Below are 14,946 nucleotides of genomic sequence, written 5' to 3'. Positions count from 1 at the left end.
ATAACTTAAGTGTGCCAAACAAGTGAATGCATATGAGAGGATAGTGAAGTTAATGGGCTTCATCTCAAATCCTTATTTTAATTGTGCTATAAAAAGATGTGGTTGAATGGGTTTGAATTGAAGCGTGTGCAGAGAGTAACAGGTAGATATCAGTTTCCATGAATAACATAGTAGATGTCACCTCAGAAGGTAGAGTGAAAGAGTAGTGATAATTAATCTGAGATCATGTGACACTTTAATTTCATTCATTCTATTCAATGAATTATGTCACTTCTGAAAGCAGTTGGCAACACCACAGCTTATTTGTGTCAAAAACAGGGTGAATACTTATGCAATAAAAACAATTCGGATTTCTGTTTCTAGTTAATTAAATAAAGATAATTTCCCTCCCAACATTTATATTATGTATTACTTTCTGTACATCAGTGACAGCAAATGTCAGTTAAATCTCTTATTTTCCACACTCCAAAATGTACAATAGTCCTTGGGGGTAGATACTTACGAGATAAAATACATTTATTTTAGGGATGTAGCCGGTCTGATCTGACTGAACTGGGCAATAGAGAGTTGTTTGTGTCAGAAATATAGAACGCATGGATTCTTTGTGGATATTAAATACAGCAGATGAACATTTACCAAGGCACATTCAATCAAGAGACTTAAAGAATGTCAGAGAAAGATTTTTATTTGTTGGGTTCTTGCATTTGTTCAGAGCCATAAATTAACATATTCCTTATCACTGTGTTTTTACTGCCTTTATAAAATGCATTACGCTTTATGGCTTAATTTGAGTTCTGGTGGAATTGCTATGTACAAAACAACTTGAAATACTATTCACAAAATCAGAGTAATCAAATTAGTATACCCTAGGCAACAGAACAACACAAAAGACAGATTTTGCTCATGAGAAAAAAAAAATCATTTATTATTATAAAATAAGAAGAGTATAGTACAAAAATAACGGTAATCAGAATACAAATAGAAATAACATCAACACCATCAACAAGTTAATTTGAATATGATTTGCCCTAAAAAATAAATAAGTAAATAAATACAACAAGTAGAGATTGAGCTGCAACAACCTTGAATGACAGGAGAAGAGAAATGATGAGTCCATAAAGCAAACGCTTCAATGCCACATCACTTCATCCACTGTTCAGCATCGACTTGGTTACTGTACATGGTGGGGCTAAAATCCCTCAGCGGGGCTTGACCCTTATTGGACTGTACGAGGGGCAACCCAGAGAGGCATCTGCCCAGATGACAAGTTTAACCATATGGAAACCCAGTCAGTTGCAGAACAATACAGAATATACTATGATAAAGTTTTAGCTTGGCGTTATTAGGAACTATATGAGAGATATCAGGTGAAATTAGAAACGCAACCATGTGGGCCGTGGTTTGGCCGCAACTTATAGCACAGTATTTCAAGTTATTGTATCTTAAATATGTCCCAAGAAAGCAATGAGTCATGAGATGATTATTGTGAATGAGTGAATGGTCTTCTTGTCAAACAATTGTTTTCATTGAGCAATGGTCAAGATGGAGTTCAAAGGAAGGAAAGCCGTACATATTCTGGAAGACAACCACTTCAACTCAAATGGATCACAGAGGAGTGTATATAGACAGTTACAGTAAGATTTCCATGAAATAACACAGTTGTTATTTATGTTCCTTCAGAGGGTGGAGTGGACAAGAACTGCAGAACAGGCAAAGTGAGATTCTAAAGAACAGGAATGAATTCCAAACCATGTCAGTTTTTACAGATCACACATTTAGGAAAGCTAAGCATTTGGAAGCACAAGGATGTCCAATCCGGGAAGGGGTTTGTGGGGAGTTATGAAACAGAAGGAACTGCTTATGAGGACATAATCAAGCACCCGGTAGGGAGGAGCCCATGTCCTTTTGAGTGTTTATTTCAAAGGTTGCCATTTAAATACAAGTTGCAAAACAAATATGGCCCACTATACATGTATAGCGAATGGAGTTTGATTGACGATGCAGAAAAGTTCCTCGATCTGCTATGTTCTCAGCTTATATTATGTTGACCAAAAGAAATCTGAGATAACTGTACAAAAACAGTATTGCTTACCGGTGTCCCTGCTTTAATTTAGATTTTGTTTAGCTTATAGGTTGACATCCTTGCAGTATTTAGCAATATGTATATGACAATGGACAGGGCAGCCACAACATGAAACAACAAGCAGATTAACTTAAATAAAAGGTGTTTTTTTTTAAGATCAGATCCAACAGCAATACAGTGAAATTATTTTCATGTGTAACCTTTTTTAAATGTCGGATATGTACGCATGTTGTCTTTTTGTATGTAACATTTATACATAATGTTTTTCACTTCCCCGAAAATTAAATAAAGCTGGTGCAACGTATAAATTCTCACTTTAAAAATGAATGTGTTTTTTGTACATTGTCCCTGTCCAAATACACATCATAAATAAACACTGGCAACATCAGTGAAGTATCTGCATGGCAATGGTGACTGAACAATGATCCCTGCCTTTTCTAACAGTTCTATAGCACTGACCAATAAATGTTGTCTTAATTGTAAAACAGCACATTTTTGTGATGGTGTGTCTGTTTGGGTGCAAGAACAACATTGGCCCATTTTGCAGAAGAAATTCAGTGGGTCTAGATTGCTACACAAGAAAGTAGAGTTTTTTTTCTAGGAGCAGAACAACGTTGTGGGTTTAGTTGTTACTGGCAGGGTAAAGATGGACCCTAACTGAAACAAGACTGTAGATGGCAGTCAATTGAATGCAGAATAAAGAATGTCTCATCTCAATGAGGACTTCAAGTTTCAAGATCGGCTGTGTTACAGCAGGAAATGCTTTCAGAAAGCAGGATTCCCGTTAGTCAATAACATTATGGCCCTATCTGTGGTAAAAAAAATCATGGATATATTCCAAAAAATTTCTTGCTGATTCTTGAACGGATTACCATCCCACACAGAGTTTCACTGATTATTTGCCCCCTCTATTTCCTCTATTATTGCATATTTGTCACACTGCTAACTAGGAGAGACATTAGTGCTTGTCTCACATTGGCAAAATGCACATTGATGACCGACAAGCGTACAGCAAACACAGCATTTCACAATTAGAACATCATCCTAAACATCCAAACATGGTAGTGTGATGATGTGGGGATGCTTTGCTGTCTTAGGGCATGGAATACTTTGCTGTCTTAGGGCATGGAATACTTTGCTGTCTTAGGGCATGGAATACTTTGCTGTCTTAAGGCATGGAAGACTTTGCTGTCTTAGGGCATGGAACCATGAATTCTGCCCTCTACCAGAAAATTCTGGAAGAGAATGTCTGCTCATCAGTACATGATCTGAAGCTGAAGCTTAATTAGACTATGCAGCAGGACCATGATCCTAAACACAAGAGTAAGTCCACCTACAGTAAGAACATCAACAAAAAAATAATTACTAAATTATGACTGAGAAGTGGCTTGGTCAAGATGCTATGGCAGGACCTTAAACGAGCAGTTCAAGCAGCTCAAAGACCCTCCCATGTCACTGAATTACAGCAATTCTGCAAAGAAGTGTGGGCCATGATTCCTCCACAGCCATGTGAAAGACTGATGTCCAACCATAGGAAGCATTTGGTTGCAGTTGTTGTTGCTAAACGTGGTGCAAGCAGTTAGTAAGTAAGGAGTGCAATCCCTTTATCACACAGGGCCAGCTGGTGTTGGATAACCGTTTTAAATAAATACAACTATCAATTTTAAACTCCGATTTTTGTGTTTACTCGGCTTCTCTTCGGCTTTTAATGCAGTTTGTATTAAGATCTGACACCATTCAGTGAGAAAAATATGCAATAATAGAGGAAATCTGGACGGGACTTTACTGTACATTACTTCTGTGAGCCTTGAAGTTGTGGTACTCAGTTAGGTGAGCAGCATTGAGCTAGCCTGCAGTGTTGGAGGAAACCCCCCCCATGTAGCAAGATGAAGACACACCAAAATGACCCTTCAAGATCATGGAGAGCGTCACTGAGATGTGATGAAATCGTCGATGGCTTTGTCCATTTTTTTCATGGTGCGTTTTAAGCAGTACACTTGACAGCTGACATTTCCCCAGACGTTCAGAGATAGGATTCAGGGTAAACACAATGCAAATCAGATCAAGCATAAATCACTTTTAAAAGTATGTAATAGTGTGCTACACTTCATAAAGGTATAAAGTTCATGGATTCTGTCACCTGATTAGACTCTCTGCTTGTCAAACTCATTTTGAGTATTTTACGGCAGCTCAGCTGAGAACTTCTTTATGAATGGTGGCAGTCACAGACTGCCCATGCTATTGCACTGGCCATATTCCTGACACAACTGTTTCACTGTGTAAAACCGAATCTTACAGTGGACTGAACACATGTAAAACATTTGACTCTTATTGGAATGACTAACCATTTCACTGTTCCTAACACGCATGACCTCTTGGCTGTTGTCCCGACGTGCCTTCTGATGTTAGGACATTTCTGCCAGCGTTACAGTAGGTTGGGAGACATTACAGTACATGGCAGCAGAAAGGAAAGTGTCAACATCTGTCATCCTGCCAAGATATCACTGACATGGTCAAAGCTATTGTGAAGACACGGAGCGTATAAACACACATACACACACACACTGCAGTACATCCAAACCCACACAAACACACCTCTTTCTTTAACTTAAAATGACATGATATACAATATACCATGTAACATGTTAACAACATTTTTATAAAAAAAAAAAACAACAACAACATAAAAACTGAAAAAGGATGTCTATGACATTGTATTTAAGTTCGAACCCCACATTGGGACTCCCTTCAAGTGGGAAATAACACAATCATTTTTTTGGCATGAACACAGACGTCCACATCGGGTGTGGACAAGATAAACCCCTGATTCCAGTCATCTCTTGGGGACGGCCTAAGGGTACATTATTTAACAAGGGTTTTAATGAGCCAGACCGTGGAGGGCGTGCGGCTGTCTAGAACAAAGTGAAGTCCATGCATTTCTTCTGTGTATCTATCTTTGCGTGTGTTTAGTTAACTGGTCTGTCATTGGTTGGTGCCGGCATCCTGTGCAGGGCTGTTGCAGGACTGTTGCGGTGGGAAGACAACAGTGTCCAATTTTGAGTTTGTGTTTGAATGTGAACATGAGTCAACCTGAGAGTGAGTTATCCAGCAGTACTAATCAGATCCCTGTAACAGAGATGGACATCAGAGAGAGGTGTGTGTGTGTTTGTTTCTTTGCGTGCGGGTGTTGTGGAAGAGGGAGGAGTTGCTTCACCCCGGTCTGCCGCTGGGACTGGGCCACCACTACTTGGAGTGATGCATCATTAGTAGCGGTTTAAAGGGTGTCAGTTGGACGGTATCTCTCTACTCCCCATTATGGGTCCTTGGGCCGGTCAGCCCTGGCTTCCACAGGAGGACAGGCTATCATAGAGGGAGTCGCTGAGGGAATCGGGCGTCTCTCTCGGTGACAGGATGTCCTCTGATCTTTCCTTCACCAGCTCCAGGCCTACGTCCTTCCCTGTGTCTGTGGTGCTGGGTGTCCTCCCTTTACCCCGCCAACTGATCCCTGTCTGGGCGGGCGGAGGGAGGTGGCGTGATTCAGCGGCCGGGAGACCCTGGGGGGCACACTGTTTCAAACTCTTGGGGGAGAGGAAAGGGGAGCACATGAAGAGGTGTATGGTGCAGTGGAGTGGGGAGGTATCGATGGTAGGGGGGGACAGGGTGACAGAATGATGCTATAGTTAGTTATTTTAGGACAACAGGAGACTATTTGTTTCTAAGCCTTGGGAAACATGTGCATTGTTGTATTTGCACTTCCCAGTGAAACTCCTCCCTTAAAGTGGCTCTGTGCTCCGGCATTGTGCATCTGAATGCAACTGTTAGTTATGAGCCAACAGAACAAAACATCAACTATTATTTGTGGGCATTTCTATACGTACATATATCAAAAACTATTGATGTACCATTTAGAAATAAAAGCACTTTTTGCATCTAGTCTTCCTACTTAAATTAGAAATACTAAAAGTATTTTCACAAATCAACCTGAAGGGAATAAATGTAGTGATTTTTTTTTCAAGTACTTGTTGTGGGGGTGTAAACAAAGTGCTTTATATTTTCAAGACACCATGAAGCACAACTCATAATTTGCAACAAATCAGTGTTATAGAAACACAACTCCGTTGTAGCTTTTTTGTACTATGTTAAAAAGTTAGCTTGAAAATCTTTAGATGGAAATTTAGATAGCAATATCCCCAGAGAACGTGCAGTTAAACAGGGTGAATTTATAGTCCAGGCTGCTATTAACACAAAGCATTCAGAGGGTGAGTCAAGTTATTCAAAACCCTTCTTGTTTCCAGAGCAACACCCTGCATCCCCCAAACCATTACCCGAGAAGTGGCAGAAATAGCAATTATCTGTATTTAGATCAAAAGACACCTAACGTTATTTTGTTGCAGTGCAGAACTTCTGGATAATACTGCTGGTTAATGGGACTCTGGTCTAAGGTCAAGGGCTGACAAGGCATGAATGGCAGCTGACAGAAGCGAGTGATCAAGGCCCCAACTGTCTTTCTATCAGTCTAATCTCAACATCAGTAGAGTGGAGCTTTAATCATTTCATTTCCCATTGTAGATGATCACACCATGGAATGTCTTGTACATTTCTCATTAGGATGTACTGTAAATGAACTCGGCTCTCAAAATGCACTCACCCTTCTGGAGGGGGTCCCTTGGCTGCCTGGCTCTCCCTGCATGTCCAGGTAAACATCACTGGCTCCCGTAGAACCTTTCAGATTGGGAAAGGTCCAGTTCTTGGTGGTGGGATTTTGCATTTGAGCACCATAGGAATCTATGTCTGCATATGAGCAAAATGCACAAAATGTTTTGCAGGTTTGTTTTGTTAAAGATCAAAGCTTGTGTGGGTAATTGTTTTTTGGGTGATTGACATTGCATTAACACAACTTGCTAACCCATCTGCAAGCACTTACGTAAACTGTCAACAGCGAGTCCAAAGAAGACAAAGAAATACTTACCCTCATGAATAGTGTTGGACACGTGCATGTTGGGCCCCTTTCCTTCCAGCCCTGTGCCATACAGAACAGACGAGTTGACCTCATCCAGAGACGACAGCTCTCTTTCCAGTGTACGGGCCTTACGTGGAACCTTCATTATAGCCCCATGTTTCCCCTGGGAGCCAGGACACCCTTGCTCACCCTGCAGCTTCCCCTTGGGGATGCTCTTCCCTGCTGCACTGCTTGCGTAGTCTGGCATGGGGAACGTGCCAATGCCACTGTCGAGGGTGCGCATGGATGCCCCAGAACCTAAACAGCGAGAAAGGAACAGTCAAGTGAGACTAGAATCAGGGGGAGACGGGGGGGCGGGGGGTTAGTCTAGGGAAATGGATGAAGTGCACATATTATGGTTCAGCACAATCCTGCTCTCACCTGTAAAGTGCTGGGAACTAATGGACTCTGCAAAGCTTTCGTCTGATGCAACCTCATCCTTGCCGATCAAAACGGAACCCTGAAACAATAAGGGTTGAACAGTCCACGTTAGACCGAATCCTGTCACTGAGACTACATGCTCCTTTAAAAGACAATGGGAAGATGGATTACCTGGTCCATCTCATCCCTGCTCTTGGTGTGGCTGATGCCATTCCTCTGGTGACTAAAGATGGGTTGTGACTTCTTTGAGTCAAAGGAGAGGCGTCTGTGTGCCATTCCAAAGGGGGTAGGAATCGCTCCCCTCTCATCCACCCTGTTTCCAGAATAAGACGTCGAGGGACTTAAGAAGGAAGACGTTACAAGAAACTCATAGGGGTCCAATTTGATTAAATATAATCATATGAGAACGCTTTGAATATACCTCTGACCAAGTTAAGTATAAATATTAATTAATCACAATTTATTATGCTTGTGTCATTGGGCAAAATATTAATCCCAGTGTAAATTCTATCCAGGATTTGGAAGTATTCAATTTAATATCAGGGAAATTGTCTAAATACTTCATGATGAACATAACTGTTACCTGTTGAGGAGCTGCTGCATGAAGTTGTCTGTGGTAACACCTCTGTACACGAGGGACAGTTGACCTTGAGCCGGGTCCATGGCGGAGCGCTCCATTCCCACTCCGTTTACATATGCCCGCTCCTCTTCCAGCGCCTTCCGAAGGTCCTCTGCCTTCTCCATCAGCTTGGATATGTTCAGGCTCTCCACCACCTTCCGAGGACCACCTGTCTTAGGGTCCCTAGCCACTCCGCCAGCGGCAGAGGACAACGAAGAAGAGGACGGCATGTTGATTTTGAGCTTGGACACCTCTGGTTTGCGGCTGAGGGCGGGAAGCTTACTCTTCCTCAGGCCAAACCAGCTGGCGATGCCGTTGGATGCCTTATGTTTGGGCTCAGCTACCTGGCCCCGGTCCTGCTCCTGCAGCTTCAGCATATTCTCCTCAATACCGCGCATGACCTTCTGCTCGATGGCTGAGTGGGGCACAGATGGACCAGACGAATACGGCTTCTTGTCCTCTTTAGCGGTGGCTTCTGTAGATGACCGCGGTGGGAGAGGAGGAGGTGGAAGGCTCTCTGCATGGATGAAGGTCTTCTTGCCAGTACTGACCTTGCCTTTGTCCTCTGGCCGAGCCTGGTGTCTCGGAGCTAGGGCGCGCTCCTCGTGAATAGGTTTGACTCCTCTGGGGTAAGAGGAAGCCTGGCCAACCTTCGAAGGTGACTTTGACGGGACTTTAGTGGGACTGTTTTGGGGGCTGGGGGCAGTTTTAATCTGGTGGCTCTGAGTGATAGGGCATTTCCCATAGTTCCGTACCACTGGAGGGGTCTCTGTGTTAGAGGATGATGTGCCCATTTTGATCTTTGGACCCTCTGCTTTCGCTACATACATTCGGGTAGGAAACAATGTCTCCTGCTCCTTGGGTATCGATGATGAGGTAGCTGATGATTTGGTGCCTGATTCATGTATTGCAGCAGGCACCCTAGGGTGAATGCTAAAGCTAGTTTTAGGGTAGGGTTTCCCATCCAGGGAGTCAGTGTATTTCTGATTTTTGTACTGCTCTGCACTAGTTTTCTCACTCTGCCTTTCAGCGGTCTTGCTCTTCTCAATATTGTTAGTGGGAGGTTTACCAACCTTACTTTGTGCATCCTTCTTGTCCATGGACTGTGTACCTCCTGACAGGTCCTCTGTGGTCTTCAGTTTCCCTAAAGCAGCTAGGCGCTCTTTGAAGGGGTGGTGACTGGACTCACCATGGGGTTTGACCTGTCTCTTGGGGGTGGAAGATCCAGGCGATGGGTCACCTCGCCTGGTAGCAGACTGTGTTGGCGGGGCAAGTTCACAGTTCTGCGGGCTCAGCTCCAGAGCTGTGCTGTGCTCCTGCTGCATGTCCCTCATGCTGGAGTAGCTGGGGCGTCTACTGGGCGCTTTACAGACGGCGGATGAAGACAATGGGAGGCTGAAGTGTTGATGGGACTTGTGCCAGACAGGGCTCTCTGAGTCAGTGTCCTGGTCTGTGTCTTGGTCAGAGAAATCCTGGTCAGCCATAACCTGGGATGAGTCAGGGGGCTGTGGAGATGGGGGGCTGAGGAGTTTCTCATCCTGCTGCTGTTCCTTCTCTACAGGCCCCTCGGGTTCGGGATGAATTAGGTACTGAGACGTCCTAAGACCTTCCAGAAACCGAGGCGTCCCATCTGATGGGCAGACATTCTCATAGTGGGGCACCTTCGCTGAGTCCCGGTGTGCCTGAGAGGAGGTGGAGGGGTGTGCCTTTGTGCTGCGGCTGGGTTTAGGAGCAGAGTGGCTGCTGAAAGCAATCTCCTTGGCGGTGGAAGGGAGGCTAGGGCACTCCTCTTGCTTGGGTGGGGAGGTGGGGGCGGAGTGCGTAGCAGGGTAGGGGTCTGTTTTGGAGGCCGAGGAGTAGGATTGCTTCTCCCTCTCCATGGTGGTGGCTTTGCGGTTCAGGATGGGCGAGTGGTACACCTCATAGTTGTTGTTGTTCCTGCAGGGGATCTTGGAGCTGCGCGTGAGCTGGGGACTTAGACGGAGGGGGTTGCCTGGTTGTGGCTGGTTGATTCCTGTTGGGATCTTCAGGAACTTGAGTAGCCGGGATGGAGAGGAGATAGGGGAGGGCTTCACTTCAACCAGGGCTGGGGAGGGAGAGGGAGGGCTGAGCGGAAGCTTGCTCTTTCCAGACGGGGGCAGGACCTGAGCTGAGCTGATCCTATCAGGTACTGGTGCTGGAGAGTATGACTCCACCGCCACCTTCTCTGAGACAGATGTCTCACTGGAGGAGAAGTAGAGCCCGTTGCAGTTCTGTTTGCTCACTTCCTGATCCTCATGGTACCCTGGGTCAGTCTCTGAGGCAATATTGTCTGTGCGTGAGGTGGAGGTGTGCGAGCTGTTGGTCACATTGTGTGCTGCTGCCGCCTCTACTTCCAGGTAGCAGCACTCCTCTGGACTGTCAGCGTTCTGGCTCCGCAACGTTGCTGTAATGGCCTCTCTGTGCTTAACATCTTCACTCTGAGAGAGCTGTACCTCTGCCCGAGGTGGAGGCAGAGGTTTGCTGGACAGATGCTTTTCTTTGTGTCTCTGTGCCTTTCTGGGCTCATCCGCTAGCATCCCATTGAGGTTGGCCTGGATTAGTGAGGAGAAGAATGAGTCGGAAGAACCCAGACATTCTAGAGGATGTTCTACAGAATCCAATGCTGTTTTGTGCATGTAGCACTGGGTTGTGCTGTCAGTAGAGAGGTGGTGGGGGAGAGCTGGTGCGTGGGGAGGTCCTGAGCTCTGTGCTGAAGCCCCCTGGTTCTCTTCCCAGGCCTGGCCATTTAGGCACTCGACTCTGGCTGGCTGCATGACACCATGGCCCTGGGCACACTTCAGAAGGCTGTCCAAGCTGCTCTTCTGGGAGAGCATCCGACACGACTGACAGCCCTTGTTTTGTTGTTGAAGATGCCGGGCATGGTCTTCCTGGACAGCCCCTTCTCCGTTGGCGTAATCTTGGATGTCCGAGTCAGAGCTGGAGTGGCGGCAACGTGATAAGAGGTTTCCAACCTGCTGTGGGGCGAGTAATCCCCCAGGGGACATTTGGTCTCTCTCCATGGAGACCAGTGCCTGACCCAAGTCATGGTGGGGGAACAGGCAGGTGGAGGAGTGAAACTTAAGTGGGTCTGACTCCTCCAGCTGGCGCAGGGCCTCTAGGATGTGTGCTTTCTTCTTGAAGAACGGAGACAGGGCCTCCATGGAGTTTACTGGAGCCCGGGATGAGCTGGCTGTCCTGTTCTCAATGCGGTCCCCATTGCTCTGCATAAGCAAGGAAATTAAGTTGGATCTCATCATCAAACCACAAACTAACAACAACACTTCAAGTTAACTAAAGACGGCTGAAATTTAAAGAATAGAAATAAAGAAATCAACTTTGAACACTTTGAGCACAGCAGTCTTTTCACGGTAATTGGAACCAAATGAAACCTGCTTGGATACTTTTTGAAGGGGCCTGCAAAGCATGTTTCAAGGGAATGTACTACAGTGTTCTTACTGTCCAAGTTGCCCGTGACTCAAAGCACCAGAGGACATGCTAAGAATTCTGAGCAGGCCAGTCCTGATGAGAAGGGGCGGTGGGAGTAAATGATAGACAGATTGAGAATGAGAGAGGAGCAGAGAGACGATGGCCGGCCAACCAGCCAACCTCTGTTACACGTGGGCAGCCAACCTTAGGAAGCTGTCTTTATCTTTAATTAAAGAAGCAATTAATTCTGTAATCAGTGAGAAAATTCTCACTGATTATTCTCCTGTCTTTCCGCCCTCCTCCTCATCCCCACTTCCTGGAAAGCTGCCAATCTGTTAAAGAAAGTAGTTGGGACCTCCAGGGATTCTTAAATTAAGACAGGTGATGAGGGGTGTGGGACAGAGCTCAGTGTTTAGCTAATACAGGCCATTCATTGTCTTCCACTGTCGTTATTCCTACTACTACACCACTGGTGTTTCACAAAGCCTTGGCATGTCAATTTGATTAATCTAGGCGGCAGGCCTGGTTTCTACAGGAGGGACATTTTGATTACCTAAGCATAAACCGCACATTGTTTTCGCCTTTTCAATCTCCTTTCGTCTCTGCCAAGTGGAGCCATTGCGTGTCAATTTGACAAATCCAGTCAAGTGGGGTGACTTTGAAAACCCTTCTCTGCCACGTCGCAGAAGTGCCTTTTCTGAAGCAATGATTTACGTCTACCAACTAAATTCAGAGTCTACACCTGGGAGCTCTGATAAGACCATATATATGCAGTATGTATATAGAATCTGTATGGGAGCGCCAATTGGATCAGAGGAGCCTAGGGGGATCTGGGAGTGACGCAGACCTTAGCTCAGGACATGGGGGTGGGAAAACAAACTGTTTGGGATTCAGTCAGGCAGTTAATACATTTCTTTATTCTACTCATGGTTCATTAAGACCACAGACACTGGGGGGGCAAGTAGTACTGCATTAGCTGGTCATCTGAATCTCTGAAAAAATAAATAAAAAATAAAGTAATGGATTGAGATAAAGCTAAATAAAAGAAATACATGATAGTAGTAAATGTAGGGTATAACGTGTCAGAATGGTGATTTATGGGCATGGAGGGTGGGACTTCCAGATTGATGTGACAGGTGGGCGGGACATCCGGTTTGTATGGTGGGACTTCCGTTGTGACGTGTGTTAGGGTGGGACTTCCTGTATGACGTATGTTAGGGCGGGACTTCAGGAGTGACGTATGCATGTCCGGTGACTTTGTGATTCATGATTACATTGATGTGTCGGTGTTTGATGTTTTACAACGTCTGATGCGCAAACCAGACTAGTGTTATAACAGGTGGGTTATGTTTGATGATTAACAAATGGGCCTTAGGGTTCTGACACATTATACCCTACATTTACTACTCATGGTCAATCCTGGGAGAAGCTTTATATTCTAAACCAGCCTTTTGATCATGAACTCCATTAACATGTTTGACAGGTTAGCGTTATGGACTCAAGGGGAAGTGCATTAACCTTAAATTGACCCAAAATGTCCCACATACTATATTCATCCATATGACCCTAGGGATAAATGGAGGGGGCACAAAATGAAATGGAGTCCGTGGAATAGGTTGAGTTTGCTTAAAGACTTTGGGGCAGAGAGAAATCATCACCCGAGGAAAACACATTTGTCTGATTCAACTAAAGCCTCCCTCTTTAAAATGAAGGAAGAGAGGAGATGAATGAAGAAAAAGAAAGGGGGCAAGAGCTTCTTTATAGGTGAAACTAAAATCTATATTCAATTTGACATCTCCTGTTCCTGCCTGACAACAAGATACCAGTGGACCTCAGCTTCGAGTTTACAGGGTCTCTTTCCTTTCTTCCACTTGTTTCTCAGTCGGATTCTACAGTTGCAGAGTTTTTACACCCCTTTGGTATTTTATAAGAAAGTAACTTGCTAAAAGAAAACTATGTTTTATTTCACAGAAATGTTCATACATTATGTTTACTGAAAGAAATCTCAGCCATCTCAAGAGGCTAAATGGGTGACTATTTAATGCCTATTTAATGGATTTTATGAGCCAAAGAGTGTAACAGGTTGACAATTTCATATAAAATCAGCCATTCACTCCTTTCTGAAAGAGGAATGAAAGCTTGTTATTCCTAACAGGGAGTATCGATTGCATGCAGGCTTGCTCCATATAAGCTGCATATAACTGACATTTTTAAATAATTTACAGTTTATTTCTTTTTATCTTTTCATGTGTAACATTCTAGACATATATAGCCTAGTTTACACAAACACTAAGACACAAATACTTTGAGAAGGAACCTTACAGAGGGGCTTGGTTGGGGGAAAATATGAGGAACTTAAACCTGTGGTGTGGTGAAGCAAGAACACTGGACAAGACTCTTAACATTTGTTTGATTTGTGGTTGATTCAAAAATAAGAAATGGGAAGGCCAGTGTTAGATCACTAGGGGAGTTAACATAATAAATAAAATAAAAAATATATATTTTATTCAACGTGTAAAGCAACCAGCTGCTAGAGAATTGTGATTTTGTTTGTTGAAACTTTGATTCAATTGCTATACAAACTCAAAATATAATCCAAGCTTGTTGTAATACAATTGTATGTGGAATTAACCGTAATGCCCTTTGGTCACAATTTCTTGTAATTCCTATTAAAATCTATCTAACAACATGCCACAACCTATATTGAGAATTCCTGCCGGGCCAGCAATGACTGATCATCAAGACTATATCATATAAACTGAATGAGCCATTTCAGTGATTGGTGCTATATGTACAAACACTAGCAGATTGGATTTATCCCAACAAAAAATATTTCTTCTTTTGTTGCATGATGATTGATTAACCATGTCATATGCACTGAGAAAAACAACCCTGAACATCCATTTGCAATAAAGCCTGCTGGTAAATTATGGGTGTGATTTTGACTGATTTGAAGCAACAATACTGTAGCTTTGTAATTTTATTTAATAAGCTTGTTCAAATTTTAGCCTTTTTAAAAAAATATTCAAATGTAAAATTGTTGATATGCTGTACAATCAGCTGCAACAGAATGAGAGTTTGCGCAACATTTTGGAATATCATTGAACCTACTTACAGGGTTGCCTTCCTAAGGCAAATATCAACACGTAATTTTACTGAAGAAGCTTTTTTTTCTAAAACAGTGGTATTTTTGAGTGATGAAAGTAGCGTACCAGACAGAAAACCGGGTGGCATTTAGGACTCCACCAGTGGAGTGGGTTTAGGTTTAGTGGTTTGTTTGTGGGACAGCTGCTCACCTTGAGATCCCCCTGACTCTGGGCCAGCAGCAGTCTGTCACTGCCCGTGGTCAGGGTCTCTGTGCTGGGCTGCTGGACTGACACCACTGGCACCTGGAACAGTACGGAACAGAGAAAAAGG

The 14,946-nt window shown here is 44.0% G+C and overlaps 1 protein-coding gene across 11 annotated transcripts in view; it reads right to left on the bottom strand.

Moving 5' to 3' along the window:
• Positions 1–669: 669 nt before the first annotated feature.
• Positions 670–14,946, bottom strand: part of LOC105016953 (nck-associated protein 5-like) — a 70,328-nt gene continuing 56,051 nt past the window's right edge. For 8 of the 11 annotated variants that reach the window (XM_013138268.4, XM_029114056.2, XM_029114057.2 and 5 more), the window contains 7 exons: positions 14,826–14,918; positions 8,047–11,324; positions 7,635–7,803; positions 7,464–7,542; positions 7,053–7,340; positions 6,732–6,874; positions 670–5,661 (listed from right to left, as the gene is read on the bottom strand). In XM_013138268.4, coding sequence (XP_012993722.4) covers positions 5,416–5,661; positions 6,732–6,874; positions 7,053–7,340; positions 7,464–7,542; positions 7,635–7,803; positions 8,047–11,324; positions 14,826–14,918 — 4,296 coding nt within the window. In that variant the 3' untranslated portion in view covers positions 670–5,415. The remainder of the gene's footprint in view (positions 5,662–6,731; positions 6,875–7,052; positions 7,341–7,463; positions 7,543–7,634; positions 7,804–8,046; positions 11,325–14,825; positions 14,919–14,946) is intronic. The other 3 variants (XM_034287284.1, XM_029114060.2, XM_029114059.2) reach the window with 3 other exon arrangements.

Source organism: Esox lucius, chromosome 17, assembly GCF_011004845.1.
Source record: "Esox lucius isolate fEsoLuc1 chromosome 17, fEsoLuc1.pri, whole genome shotgun sequence".
Taxonomy (NCBI): domain Eukaryota; kingdom Metazoa; phylum Chordata; class Actinopteri; order Esociformes; family Esocidae; genus Esox; species Esox lucius.
This window is presented reverse-complemented; position numbering and strand designations above follow the sequence as displayed.